The sequence below is a fragment of the Mus musculus genome, chromosome 12 (genome assembly GCF_000001635.26).
Source record: "Mus musculus strain C57BL/6J chromosome 12, GRCm38.p6 C57BL/6J".
In the NCBI taxonomy this organism is placed as follows: Eukaryota; Metazoa; Chordata; class Mammalia; order Rodentia; family Muridae; genus Mus; species Mus musculus.
The window spans coordinates 91,081,988-91,095,868 of NC_000078.6; the positions used below are offsets into that span (position 1 = coordinate 91,081,988).

At 40.7% G+C, this 13,881-nt stretch overlaps 1 protein-coding gene across 8 annotated transcripts in view; it reads right to left on the reverse strand.

Moving 5' to 3' along the window:
* Cep128 (centrosomal protein 128) overlaps positions 1–13,881 on the reverse strand; it is a 385,966-nt gene that overhangs the window by 83,498 nt on the left and 288,587 nt on the right. For all 8 annotated transcript variants that reach the window (XR_001780497.2, XM_017315228.2, XM_030246966.1 and 5 more), the window contains one exon: positions 1,687–1,736. Coding sequence is in view for 7 of the 8 variants with exons in the window: in XM_017315228.2 (XP_017170717.1) it covers positions 1,687–1,736 (50 nt within the window). In the remaining variant the exon portion in view is untranslated. The remainder of the gene's footprint in view (positions 1–1,686; positions 1,737–13,881) is intronic.

Consider the following 13,881-nt stretch of genomic DNA (forward strand, 5'->3'; position numbering starts at 1 on the left):
ACACCCTGCCCCTGGGTACTCCAACACATCAAGTATAATAATCACCTGGTTTCTGATAATCACTAGTGAACATGACCATACACAAGCCTCATCATGGAAACCACGAGCTTCTCTTAATACATTTTTACTTCCTAAACACTATCCCAATTTTGTCTTTTTTTTCTTTTTCTGTATCGTTTACTATCTGAGGAGCAACACAGGTAAATGCCCATGGCGAGCTGACTGGTTCATTTTTTGCCCTGGTAGACATTTTGATAGAAGTGGTACTGACAAGTCTGAGAATATCTGAGGAGCAACACAGGTACTACATCTAATAAGGTAACTGATTCCAAGATTGGTATCATGTGGTACTATTTTAAAAGGCTAGACATATCCACTAGATATGCTAACATGTGTTATTCTGGGACAAGTGGTAAGTAGAACACAGTGCTTTCTACAATAAATACCAGTGATACTGATTTCAGAGGTGAGTAGGGTGGGTATACACTTGATATCGTTCCTGGTCTCACTCGTGTTTGCTTTTTATATGCTAATACAGTGTGGGAAATATGAAAAAACAATCTCTAAAATACTAAAGCTAATATGTCACCCTTACTACCTGCGTAGTAACTTATCCTATCCTAATGCTATGCTATGCTATGCTATGCTATGCTATGCTATGCTATGCCATGCCATGCCATGCTATGCTATGCTATCCTAATACTATGCTATGCTATGCTATGCTATGCTATGCTATGCTATGCTGTACTAACTGAGCATTTTCAGTTCAATTATACAATTTTCTCTTCATGAACACATCATCATATGACGAACATCCAACTAAAAACTGTTGCTCTTGTTTGCTGCAGTCAACCTGACCAGTTCTTCATTTACCAGAAGCATACACAGTCATCCCTAAAACATTCATGCCAGCTCAACATTTTATCCTCCAGTCCAGCTTTATGGCTCAAGGCCCACAAAGACCTACAGATGGTCATGGCTACAGTGCTTAATCTCTAACATGAGATGACGTGAACTGCTTCTGTCATGTGAGTAGGAGTGATTATATCTGCTCTTGATGAAGACAGACAGGGGAGTTACCCATTTGTAAGGTAGCCCTGTGGAAACTCAGGGAGGAACTTCTTTCCGATGCTGACTGAACAGCAATCGCTCAAACCACGGAACGGTCAGAATTCTAACAGAACCTTACTAACATAACTTTCCTTCTGAAAAATGTACACATACCCATGGTAAGTTGAAGGTGTAAAGGTAAACCCTGCCTTCCATGGGTAAGTTAGCACTTCTGGTTAATCACTGGTAGATGGTATCCACTGAGTAAGAATTAGTTTGACTTTCACTTGAAGATGTACATTCTGCAAATTCACTCTCTTCTGACAGCTCTGCCTTTTGAGACTGTGCTGTCTCCATCTTTAAATGCCTGGGGTCCCCCTGCAATGCACCAAGGCATACAAAGTTTTCCAAAGTATCTAAGGGTGGAGCTGTCTGCCTCCTTTGAATGGTAAGGGCTCTGCTCTCAAAGACAACCAGGGGAAGCAAACTCAGACCTCAACTTTAATGTTCCCATGCCGTTATTAGTTACCGCATGTCCTGGACCAGTCAGAATATGGGAATAAGAACAGATAATAGATCAGAAAAGCAAATACTTTTCTCACAGTGATACTTGTTCTATCTGAGGATTGACTTTACCTGCAGAGTTTCAACTTCTTCATCTTTCCTTTGAGTCTCTTCTAGCAGACCTATAATGAGAAAATAAATGCCCATAAAAACTCAATGTAAAAAAATGGGTTTCTTCTGAAATCAAATGCTGAGTAAGGTGTGAGAAAGAGTGTAGAAGCTGTACCCTCTGCCCCTACTGAGCAGCTGTATGAGTGCTCTCGATCCTGTCAACCCCAAGTCAGGTGCAAAGGCCCGGAAATCGTCACCTTTATATTATATATGACATGAAAGAATCATACGAACTCAGTTAGAAACCAAAGAGCATAACCATACTGAAGCATTTTATTCTATGATTATATAATCAATATCTGAAACATTTTATCCAATGACTATATAACCATCATATAATACAAAATTCCTTAAGGAAAAATTCAACAACAAGCCATTTTCTCTTAAGATGAGCTCTCAAGCCAAGTCCCACCACCAAAGTCAATATTTGGAACCAAACTAAAACACCCTGCAGTGATGAGTGTTATTAATGGAAGTCTAATATAACGCCAAATGTAAGGTCATATTATATTTATTATCATCATCATCATCTTATACTGAGAGAGCGGGATGTATCACAGGTATATCTGACCAACAGCTTGGCATGTCCTCAGAGAAATGAATGGCTAGAAAGGAAAATAGTCAACTGCAGAGAGATGCATCTTCTTGCATGCATACAGCCACAGTTTCTCAGTGCCTTGATTTATGTACTTGCAGTAAAAGGAAAATATATTTGGCTAGCAGAGCTCTCTGCCTGCAGCTACACCACTATGCTACAATCTTATTAGATTTCCCAAACCTAAAGAAGGCCGGGCTGAGTCAGACGTGGATATGATTGGCACGGATCACATTTAGCAGTGCATGTTAGAATTAGTATTGGCATTACACTGTGACTGGCTTACCTTATGTGAGCTGGTGCTACATCAAAGTAAAACATAACTGGAAGAGATCCAACAGACATATCACAGAGGCAGACACAAACATTTTAGCAAGTGCTAAACTAGATAGCAGCAGGAGGAAGCAACATAAAGGGGACAAAGTAACAGTGTGTGTGCCATACCTGGCAGGTGTTGCTCTGAAACAGTAGGGGGTATCACTGTACGTGATAATGGATGGTAATGGCACTTTGAGACTGTGCACTAAGAGAGCTACACAGGTAAAAGGAGATTCCCATAAGGTGCACGGTTGCACTGGGGAGTCATAGGCAGTTTCTGTTCGGTAGTCTTTAAAGGAACTGACTTTGACTCCAAAAGCCTCCCCTAATCATGAGAATCAATGAGAAAGCAGCACAGAGCTGTTTGGGGCACATTTTCACTGGCATTTCAGGTTTCTTAGCAACAAGGTATAGAAACAAACTTGGGTCTACTGGAGTGCTTGCTGTCTTGGCTCTCATGCTTCTTTCCACTTTACTCGGTTGCACTGGGATCTTCTTCCTGAATCCAGGCTAGTGTTATGACCGGATTCCACATAAAAAACCTGGGCTTTTACACATTTGTGCTTTTGCATGGAACTGCCTTACCATATGGACAAGCACTAGATGACCTGTGAATGATAAGAGACATGGCCCTGGGTGCTTCCTACTCCTGCCACCCTGAAGGCTCTCTCCAGGAGACAGCCAGTAAATGCCCAGAAGCAGAGCTGTCCAGCTGATCTGAAGGCGGCTCCAGGTGACCCAGACTGTCTTCCAGCCGAGAGCACGCAAACGAAATGCCTCAGCTAAGCTCCGTACCACTCCAACTCAGAACTTAGGAATAGGACTATGAACCAGTTTTGCTAAAGCCTACCTAATGGTCATGGCTGAGAAGCAAAACTCTCCTGCCAAAGCCTCCCATAGTCAAGAGAATCGATGATAAAGCAACATAGTACTGTTTTCTGGTATATTTGGGAGAAGAGTTTTCATTGGCGTTTCAGGTTACTTAGCAGCAAGGTATAGAAACAAACTAGGAACGAATCTAGGAGAATACAGTATGAGACTGCCAAAGAGGTAAAGGAACACACACTGTCCCCACTGACTGTGACTAGTACCCCTTGCCAAGATCAGTAATTCTGCTGTCTGTGCTCACAATAAATACATGAAACCATAACTACCTAGGTAGCATTAAAGGCATATCTACAGCCTCGTTCTCCTAACTTGTAACCTACCTAGAACAATGCGCGCTTGTTCGCACCATGCCATACGTACGTAATTAGACTGTTACTTAGTTTTCACATTTTCACTCCTACTTGCCTTAGGAGTCTTCTGACATCAAAGTCTGGACTTCCTCATTTTTCTGAGAACTGCCTCTCTAACTTTGAATTTAACTTAAAACCCCCAAATTGCACTATTCAGATCCCTTTGTTGGGAATGAAGAAGTGGGACTGGGAGCCTGTGCTGGTGAAGCCTAGCTACTGACCATGGCTGAGAAGCAACATCCTACTGCCAAGAGAAGGCAGAATGCAGTAAGACTGCCAACGAGGTGAAGGAACACAATGCTGTCCCCACTGGTGTGGCTAGTGCCCCTGTCGTAATGGCTGACCTCATTTGTTTCAGAAAGCACCGCTGCTCAGCGCTGGCACCCTCGGACTCTGCTTCATTATTGCGCTACAGTCAACTGCCATAGAAGCCGCTGCGACTGATCACCTTCCATGGACATCACTTAATGAAAGGATGGAGTGAGAAGTATAGCAGCCCGGGAGCCTCCCTAAGATTGACCCCAGTCTTTAAATGAACTTATGCCAACTCATTATCATGTGTCGTGTTTGGAAAAGAAATCTTTCCTAGAAAATAAGCAGGGATCATAGTTGGGAACCGAAGCCTCTGGTTTTGTTTGGTTCCACTTAGTGTTCTGAAGCACAGCTAGGGTCACACAACACAACAGTTTTGTACCACTTCCTTTGCAATCTTTGCAACCCATCCCTTGGTACTTAAGGAAACGTGACACTGTCTTAACTTAGTTACCTCATTTCTAGCTTCATAAAAGCAGGTAATATACTTGGTTTTAAAAGGTAAATTACATCCAGCCGTGCATCACCAACACACCTAACTAGGAACTTGACTCCTCTTTAAAATGTTGGAGATCAAGCTTAGAAATAACTATTTTCTCTTTAACCATTCAGTAGAAAGCATCTCCTTCCCATCCTAGCTCAGGGCAGCTGAGAGTGATACAGCAGCATTTACAGCAACACCTTGGGCAGAAGAATACTGGAGCATAGCCGGAAGCTTTTAGCTGTTAGCTGCTGTACCCAGCTAGTCAGAAAGAGTCCCTGCTCCACATCCCCATGTGTCCTGTCCTTTACTAAGAACAGTGAGAATATAAATTCTCAGAAGTTCAATATTCAAAATTTAGTCTGTGTGTCTTTCTTTGTGTACAGTAATCATGGTATAATGATATCAAAGTAGCACATGGCATCTCACAAGGGACCATAAATGACAGATTTAGCCTGCTACAGGAGTACTCCTGATAATCAAAACATTAGCTACATACACGAGAAAATGGTCACTTTTTTTCTTTTTATTGTTTTTCCTTGGCTATCAAACTATTGTAATTATTGACACTGTAAGGATAGAAGGGGCAGAAATATTACAAGCCCAAATTTTCATTTTCTCTAAAGAATCAGAATTCCATTTATAAGTGAAATACACATTATCTAGTATGTACTGCTAATAAATAATTTAAAGGGGCTGAAAGGAAGCTGCTTTAGGGAAGGCTTGAAGGGTCATCAAATAAGCTCCCCTCCTGTTTTGAGACAGACCCCCATAGTGTCATGGTGGAACTAAATGCTTTAAATGACAGTAATTTAAGAACCCCTGATATATGCTAATCTCCTCATATCTTACAGATGAGGACTGAGCTCTAAGACATTCCGTGCCCACAGGCCTTCTACACTGGACCTTGTTTTTTTTTTTTATGAAATAATGACTACCCTCCTCTATATTTCAAGACTTGCACTGAAATGTTCTACCATCCCCTCTTCAACCGCACATGCTTATCCAGCATCTCTTTCACAAACTGAAAGAAAACTTCACTGATGGTCAGCAATCTGGAAGAAGTCTACCTGTGCCTGGCTGGGCGTCTACACTGTGGCTCTCCGCTCCAGGTTGCCTCACACGTGACTGAAGGAAAGCAAACGCTCACAGTTGAGAAACCAGACGTTTAGAATATCAGCATACAACAAAAGAAATATCTTATAAAACAAAACAATAAGGAAATATTGTAATAAGGTAAATAAGGTAATAAGGTAAATAGAGTCAAGTATATTTGGGTTTAAATTAATACTGTTGACTCTCTGGGTACCTGGACTACCCTAACCATAGCCTCAAAATACTCTTTTACACTTATGTATGCAATGGCCATTTACAGATTTATTCTCCCTTTGTCAGTGTGCCCTAAAAAGACAACAACTATGAATGTATCATTTACATTGTACTGGCTATTGTACGTAATCTAGGCATGGCTCAAAGTGCATAGGGTGCTTATGTGAACACTACACTATTATTTCCCTGGAGGGAACTGCTGCACTGATCTTGCTATCTAGAGGAAGAATCCCAAGTAGAGATCAAGAGACAAATACAGACACAAAACACTTACAATAGTGGCAGGTGCATAATAAAAAATTACTTTTTTAAAAATTCCCCCTAAGTATCTCTTGTGAAATCAATAAAACGTGTAATAAGTATCAGCTGTAATTTTAAACAAACAAAAGAAAGAGGCCACTAGGCACTCTGTCTTCCTACTCCACCTAGGACAGAAAGCTACATTATTAAAACTCTGTCATATCTACTGCCACCAGCTGGCTATCAGTGAACATGCCACAAGGAGCTCAGAGTTTCCTCATCAGACCTCAGCACAGAGAACACAGGTTAAAAAAAAAAAGAGCAACACTGAAAATCTCTGTCTATCCCTTGTGGTCTGGGAGACACGAAAACAACATGCCAGTCCACAGATGGGCATCAACTGGCCCGATGCATGAAGCTTCAATAAAGAAATGGTTTTACGGGCCACTGTCTGTCTTGGCTATGTGGTTCGACACACAAAAACAGGTACTCGTGTTTTCATTTAAAGCTAATTCATTTCTGGGGAAACATTCCCCAAACTTCAACAGTACAGAAAAAAAAAAAGACAAGAGCTTCCTAGCCAGCTCCACCTTGCTCCTTCGTAGCTCTTGGGCTGAGGAAAACCAAGAGACACAGAATGAACGTTCTGATGTAGCCAACAAATACGCTTTTGTCTTTTCTATAAAGATAGAAAGAAAGAGAAAGTAAGGGTGTATTCACTAAAGAATAAATCACTGCCCTAAATTGGTCAAGGGCTATCTTTGCTTTAAAAGACCCTTGATTAACAAAAAAGGGCAAGAACTCTGTGACTCATGGTAAACACTATTTCCAGGTTAAGTGTCTTCTGCCCAAATGATGATGCGCCTATTCACATAGCATTCTCAACTGTTCACAAAGTGCAGTTTGAAATTCCTTAGCTTAGAGGGACTCTACATTCTAGCAGCTACACATTTTAGAGTCTATGCAACCTCTGTTTATTTCATTTTTTTGACCATCTCTTATTTATAGAACCTACAAAATATTCTTGATTTTTTTGTTTGTGTGTTTTATTGTCTCTGTGTTTGATGCAGCTACTAGGGAGATCCGTGGTGTTTTCTAGGTTACAAGTGAATGCAAAAAATAAATGAAAGGAGGACATGACTGCTTCCAAGAGGCTGAGCGTTTATTATCGATATAGAGGGGAGGGAGCACAGGCAGAGGCAACTGGAACAGTCCAGAGTGATCATGACAGGCCACTGAACTAGGCCTTGTGAGAAAATGGTGGAGGAGAGAGGAGACAGAAGCCAAGAGGTCAGGAGTGAGCAGGAGAGCAGGAGAGCCAAAATAGCTGGGTTACATAGGAATAAGAAGCTGGGGCTTGGACCCCAGGCCAGGCACTGGGCTGGAGAGTTTAGGGCAGGGAATGGGGTATGCCAGTCAGAATGCCTCTATAGTAGATGCTGCAAGAGGGTGGCAGACACTGTCCTCTTTGATAATCTAATAGGCACCTTAGCCTTTTGACCATGGTTTGAGACATAACAAGAGGTCTACCCTAGAGCCAAACCACACTTGAGCTTTTAGAAGGAAACTCTCATATTTCTGCCACTACTATGATCTAGTGATCTAGCTGTATACAGTTCCCTGGAAAGGGAAAGCTGGAATGGAGTAGAGCATGCTTCTTACAAAGCATAACTCCATGTCAAATACCAGGAGTGTCTCCTTTGGGAATTCCCACAGACAGCATGCACCTATATGTTTCTGCTGGCTTTGAAAACAGAGGAAGGCTAACATGAGCCAATGCCTGATCATAATCTCTACAAGCTAGGAAAGCCAAGGAGACAGATTCTCCTCCTGACCCTGTGTGAACGAGTGCAGCCTTGAGTTTGGTTGATATTAACTCTGACCTCCACACACATCCACCAAGTTTGTGACATGTCATATAGCATTCTAGGAAACCCATACAATATAGAAGTTTTAATAAGAGATATATTCTGCTGAGAACAGATTTAAGGGCACGCATGACCAACGATCTAAAGGGCAGGTAATCAGCATGCAATCCCTATGGTACAGGGGACGCCACAGGAGATACACAGAATTCAACGAAAGCCTTGCAAAGACGCCTGTAGCCAAGTAGGACTGGTCAGAGTGTGGTCCTTCACGGCCAATTTTTAAATGTTACATCTGTCATAATTGCTGACTCCAAAAAGCATCCTATGTTTAGGTCCTCCAAAAGTTCATAGTGATTTTAAAAATTATCCTGAGTGCTATGCCTACACTGGAGCATAATTATACAGACAAGAATATACAATATAAACATTCCTATAAAAGGCACATGCCAATATGAACATGTAAGATTCAGGGTGCAGCAAAATATTTCAAGGACAGAAACTGCTTCTCAGAACTGTCTTCAACAGCTGCTCTAAAGCCTGCCTCACAGTGTACATGTTATCCACATGCGTTTTCTTACATACTGAAGACATTCATAAGAATTTGACTTATAACTGTGTCAGGTGTTGTATGCTATCATCTAAGGCAACAGAGTCACAAATATATTAACTAAATATTTTACCTGCATTATTTTTTCTGAATTAGGGTCACAAATCCACACAGTTTAAGCACTTTATAATGCAAAGAACAGTGAGCAATCAGAAATATAAATGGCATATGAAGATCAACTGAGTAAAGACATGCGATTAATAGGTGATAGGACAATGAATGACCACTTACAGCGCAGTTCTGAGTGAAGCAAAGACAAGAATCCACATGGATCTCAGCATTAGATAGCAATCACTTGCTCACACACTGGAAATTTTCCAAATTTTGATAAAACACATAAACTTCAGATTGAAGAAAACATGGGACTGCTAAACAGAATGAACCATGGGACCCCAAATGGAGACACCTGGTAGTCAAAGGTCCTGAAAATCAAAAGCAAAACATCTTGAAATCAAGAAGAAGAAAAAAATTAACTCTAGAGGAAAAAAAAAATCAGATCAATACAGATTGCCATAAAAAGAATCATTTTTTTTAACATTAAAGGAAAATGGCTAACATCCTAGAATCTTCTATTTAGTTAACATTGTTAGGAAGCAAGGTGAAGTCAAGCCTTGTTTCTGAAGATTAAATTAGTGACCTGGAGAGAGGGCTCGGCAGTTAAGAACACTGGCTGCTCTTTCAGAGGTCCCCAGTTCAATCAATTCCCAGCAACCACACGGTGGCTCATAACCTTCTAGAATTGTCATCTCATGGGATCAGATGCCCACTTCTGGTGTGCAGACAGATGTACATACACATAAAGCATCTATATACATAAAATAAACAACTCTTTTAAAAGAAAGATTAAATTAGTATATTCCCAGGATTCTAAAGGAAGCTCTCCAAACAGGAAGGAAATATGTTGAGAAGGACTTGGCGGCTGAGTTGATGGCAAAAACAGAAGCAAAACTGTGGTTTATGGTCCTGAGGAGATAGCTCTGTAGGTAAAGGGCCTGCTGTGTAAGAAGGGGCCCCAACAGTAAATCAACCCGAATTGACATTAGAAAGCCAGGCACAGTGGCATACACTTGTAACTCTAGGACTGGGGAGGCAGAGGCAGGGAAATCCCTGGGTCTCACTGGTAGAAGAGCCTAGCAACTCAGTGAGTTACAGGCCAAGTGAGAGAGACATGTCTCAAAAGAACAAAAAAACAAAAACCAAACAAAACAAACAAAAAGGATGGAGAATAACTACCAAAATACAAGCAGTGTCAACCTCTGACTTCCATATGCAATGTATAGGCAAGTATATGCACCCCCATGTATAGCACCATATACCATAACCCCCCTACACACACACAGAGTCAGTAAAGAAATGAGATTTTGCAAATGCTTCAAAAAGATAAAAATACAATATCTTGCCTTTAATTAATTCAGTGTGTTTATTAAGGTTTGATGGACAGTATTAATTATGAAATTGACAGATTATAAAGTCACCTAGGAGACAAGATTCTAGGCAGAGCTGTGTTACATTAGGTTAGGTTAACCTTTGGGCATGCTTAGGGGATTATCTTGATAAGACAAGTACTGAGTGAAGATTCATCCTAAAACTGGCTAACATCATTCATTCTCTTGGCTTGGTCCTGGATTGTATAAAAAGAAAAATGTCAGGTGAGCAAAAGTATTCAGAGTGCTTTGTCTCCTTAAGAGCACATACAAGGTGACCTACTCCCTCAAGCTCCTGCCACCGTGACTTCTCTGCTCTGATGGACTGGAACCTGGAACTATGAGCCAAAACCAAACCCTTTCTTCCTAAAGTGACTATTGTCAGGATATTTTCTCATAACAACAAGAAAAAAAAAAAACATTGACAGAGGTACTTAGAGTTCATTTTCTGAAGTGCTCCTAGACATTCATGTGCCCTGGCTTTGGAGTTGACTCAGCAAGCTGGACAGAGACTTTTGTGATGAGAAGCATCTCTGATAGCCAAACACAGAAAACAACCCAACTGTGCATCAAAGGATGACTGAGGAAACAAAGTGATCCTTAAAAATACGTTCCATCATTTGGTTACAGGAAAAGGCAGGACAGGTAAAGACACAGACAAGAGATATGTTGGGAAGTGACAAGAAGGTGGAGGAGACAAAATGGAAGTATGTCCTTACAGTTGTGGGCTACTGGGCTTATGTCTAGAATTAGACAGAAGTAATGATCATAAAAACGTATATAAAAATGTACCCTTAAAAGTAGATTGTTGTTTTGTGTGAATCTTACTATTCGGGGAAATAAAATAATCATAGGTTCACCATCCCCTGTATGAATAAAACACAGGACATGGGCATTGGTATCAAAATGGTTTCTATACAAAATAGCCCATCCTCTTTCTACTACTCTAAATGGTGACCAAAAAACAAAAACAAAGTCACAAGGAGGACACTATTTACTCTATCTCTCTATCTATATAATTTAAATAAAAATTTCCCATCTGTGCTACAGTGCTCCCTTCAAGTGCCAAAAATCGCATAACAACAACAAAAACAAAAATCATAAAACCAAGCATGACAAGAACACTTTTGAGTTTTTGAGTTGGGGTTTTAAGTTTTAAGCCCTTTTTTTGAGTCAGGGTTGTCTAGGAGACTCCCAAAAAGTAAAGGCTACTGCTGTTGCTCCTGGTTGCCAACAGAGGGGGAGGGTAAGTCCCTACTGTTGAAAGTACCATGAACTTGAGACACAGGAGCAGAAGACCACTGAGCTGGAAGGGTGTAGAAAGCCTCCTCCCTGAGGACTAATGTTCGTGGTACCAGAAGGCATCATGCAAGTTTCCAGAGAAGGAAAGCAACCAACAGCCCTACCCACCTGTGAAGCCTATGAACTACCACAACAAAAACAAGCCTTGCATGATAACCCTAAGAGTACATTACTGGCACACGTACTTTGGCAGTAACCAAGAGGTCTCTAATTTGCTCCACAAGATGGAAACCATGCCTGGTTCTAGAAACTTAATCACCTACCTATGGCTAGTGAATTCATGGATCTTGGAGAACCTATAACCATCAGCTTACTAACAAATCTCACTCTACATTATAAATATTTGTTCTTATCTTCACAGGTAAGTATGGTTCTCAACCTTCATCAAGGAAATCTCTCCTTGCAATATGTAGAGACCACGGCAGAAAACCACAACCAATAAAACCCAGAGTTGTGGCACCCAGTTCATCTGTAACACATCTCGTGCTCCTAAGGCTCAGCAGGGGAGGAGGCAGGTATGTTTTAAGAGCTAAAGGATCAGGAAGTTTACTGTGAGATTATGTTTCCTAGAAATGTAGGAAGCCACAACCATAAAGTCACAACAATATGGAGGTCTAAATGAAAGCTAAACAAGGATAACACAATAGATATGCTAAAGTGGATGGGGAAATCCCAGATGTCAATCAGAAAGAAAAACTAGAGGCAACCACGGGAACTCTGAAAGCAGGAGAAATAGTTTTCTCCAGGGAAGACTACATCAACAGAGGTCTGATACCAAGGGGTCAGTCTTGCACACAAACATACAAGTATCATTATAAAGACTAAGCAGATTGTATGCATGTATTGAGGAATAAGATGGATGTCACAGCGAGTTTGTAAGTATAATGACTCCCAGCTCCCAGATAAAAAGCTGGATGTGGCATATAAGTATATATGCATGTAACAAAAATAGAGGGGAAAAAGGCAATGAATTTGAAAGAGCATAGCCGGGTATGTGGAAGATCTGGAGTAACAAAAGAGAAAGGAACAAATGATGTAATTTTCTTATGATCTCAAAAAATAATTTAAAAAGAATGTAAAAATTAAAGGCTTGTTTTACTATTTATATGAGATGGTGTACATAGCCTTTTTAACAAATAGTAATTTTCTCACACTAATTTGCAGATATGATGATTATTATTATTCCTTTCATATTAAAATGCATTGAAGACCACTGAACTTGCATAGCAGGACTATGTTAGCAGTACATATTATCAGTAGGATAAAAACCATTTACTCTCATGCAGATATCCTATTCTTTCCTGAAACTGATATGTTGCAACATACTGGCTTTCTTTCCTTAGACACTATTAAATAAAAATTAGTCCCTGTTGTTGATTTCAGTAAGTGGAGAACCAGCAGAGAAAGTTGTGAAACAATGTAGTTTAGTTAAATGCCAGAGGGACATATGAGAAAATCAAAATGTTGTTACTTAAAACATCGCAGGAGTGCAGAGATGACACAGGGTAAAGTGCTTGCTTTGCAAGCATGGTGGATGCAAATATGAGTTTGCACCCTCAGACCCCAGATAAAAAGCCAGTGTAGCATCAAATGCCTGTACCCCAGGGCTCGGAGGTGAGGGACACAGAGAAGAAAGGAGAAGATAGGAGAAGCTCTGGTACTTGTGGGCCAACCAACAAAGCTGAAATTCCATGCCACAGGTTCAGCAGACAGACCCTGTCTCACAGAGCCAGGTGGAGAAAGAGCAAAGCTGGTGCTCATTGCCAGCCTCGAGTTTCCACACACACACAAGAGAACACACACAAGAGAATTCTCAGGCAAGTAGTGAGATCCTGGTCCTATGTGGTTATCCTATTTTTAAAGTGCACGTTCACCCTACTTATAAATATTCTGCAAAAATTCCAAACGAACTTACAGATAAGCATCCTGAACACAGCATCCAGCCTATTCCCACTCGAGTCTCACAGGATCCTAATCCCCCCACTTAAACTTAAAGCAGTACTTCTTAATACTTTTTTTATTTAAAAATGCTCTGTGGCTGAGAACTAGTTATCAGATTGCATACCAAACATATATATGGTCAAGTATGGAAAGATGTTTGTAACTTTCCTGATGCAATGTAAAACGCACAACTAAAAAAACACCAGAGGAAATCACCATGGCTCAGTTTCAGGGCACTTTAGTCTGTCACGTGAGGAAAGGCATGACTGAGAGTGTAAGGCAGAGTCAGCATGTGACGTGGACATCAGGAGGCAGAGAAGGGATCAGAAACATGGGCAGGCCATAACCCTCCAAAGAATATCGCCAGTGACCCAGGACTATCAACCAGCCAGGCCCCATTTCCTAATTGCTTTATAACTTTCCAAAATTTCCTAACCAGTTTCACAGAAGATATTCAAATACCTAAGCATAGGGGAGTAATTTTACATTAAAACCATATTA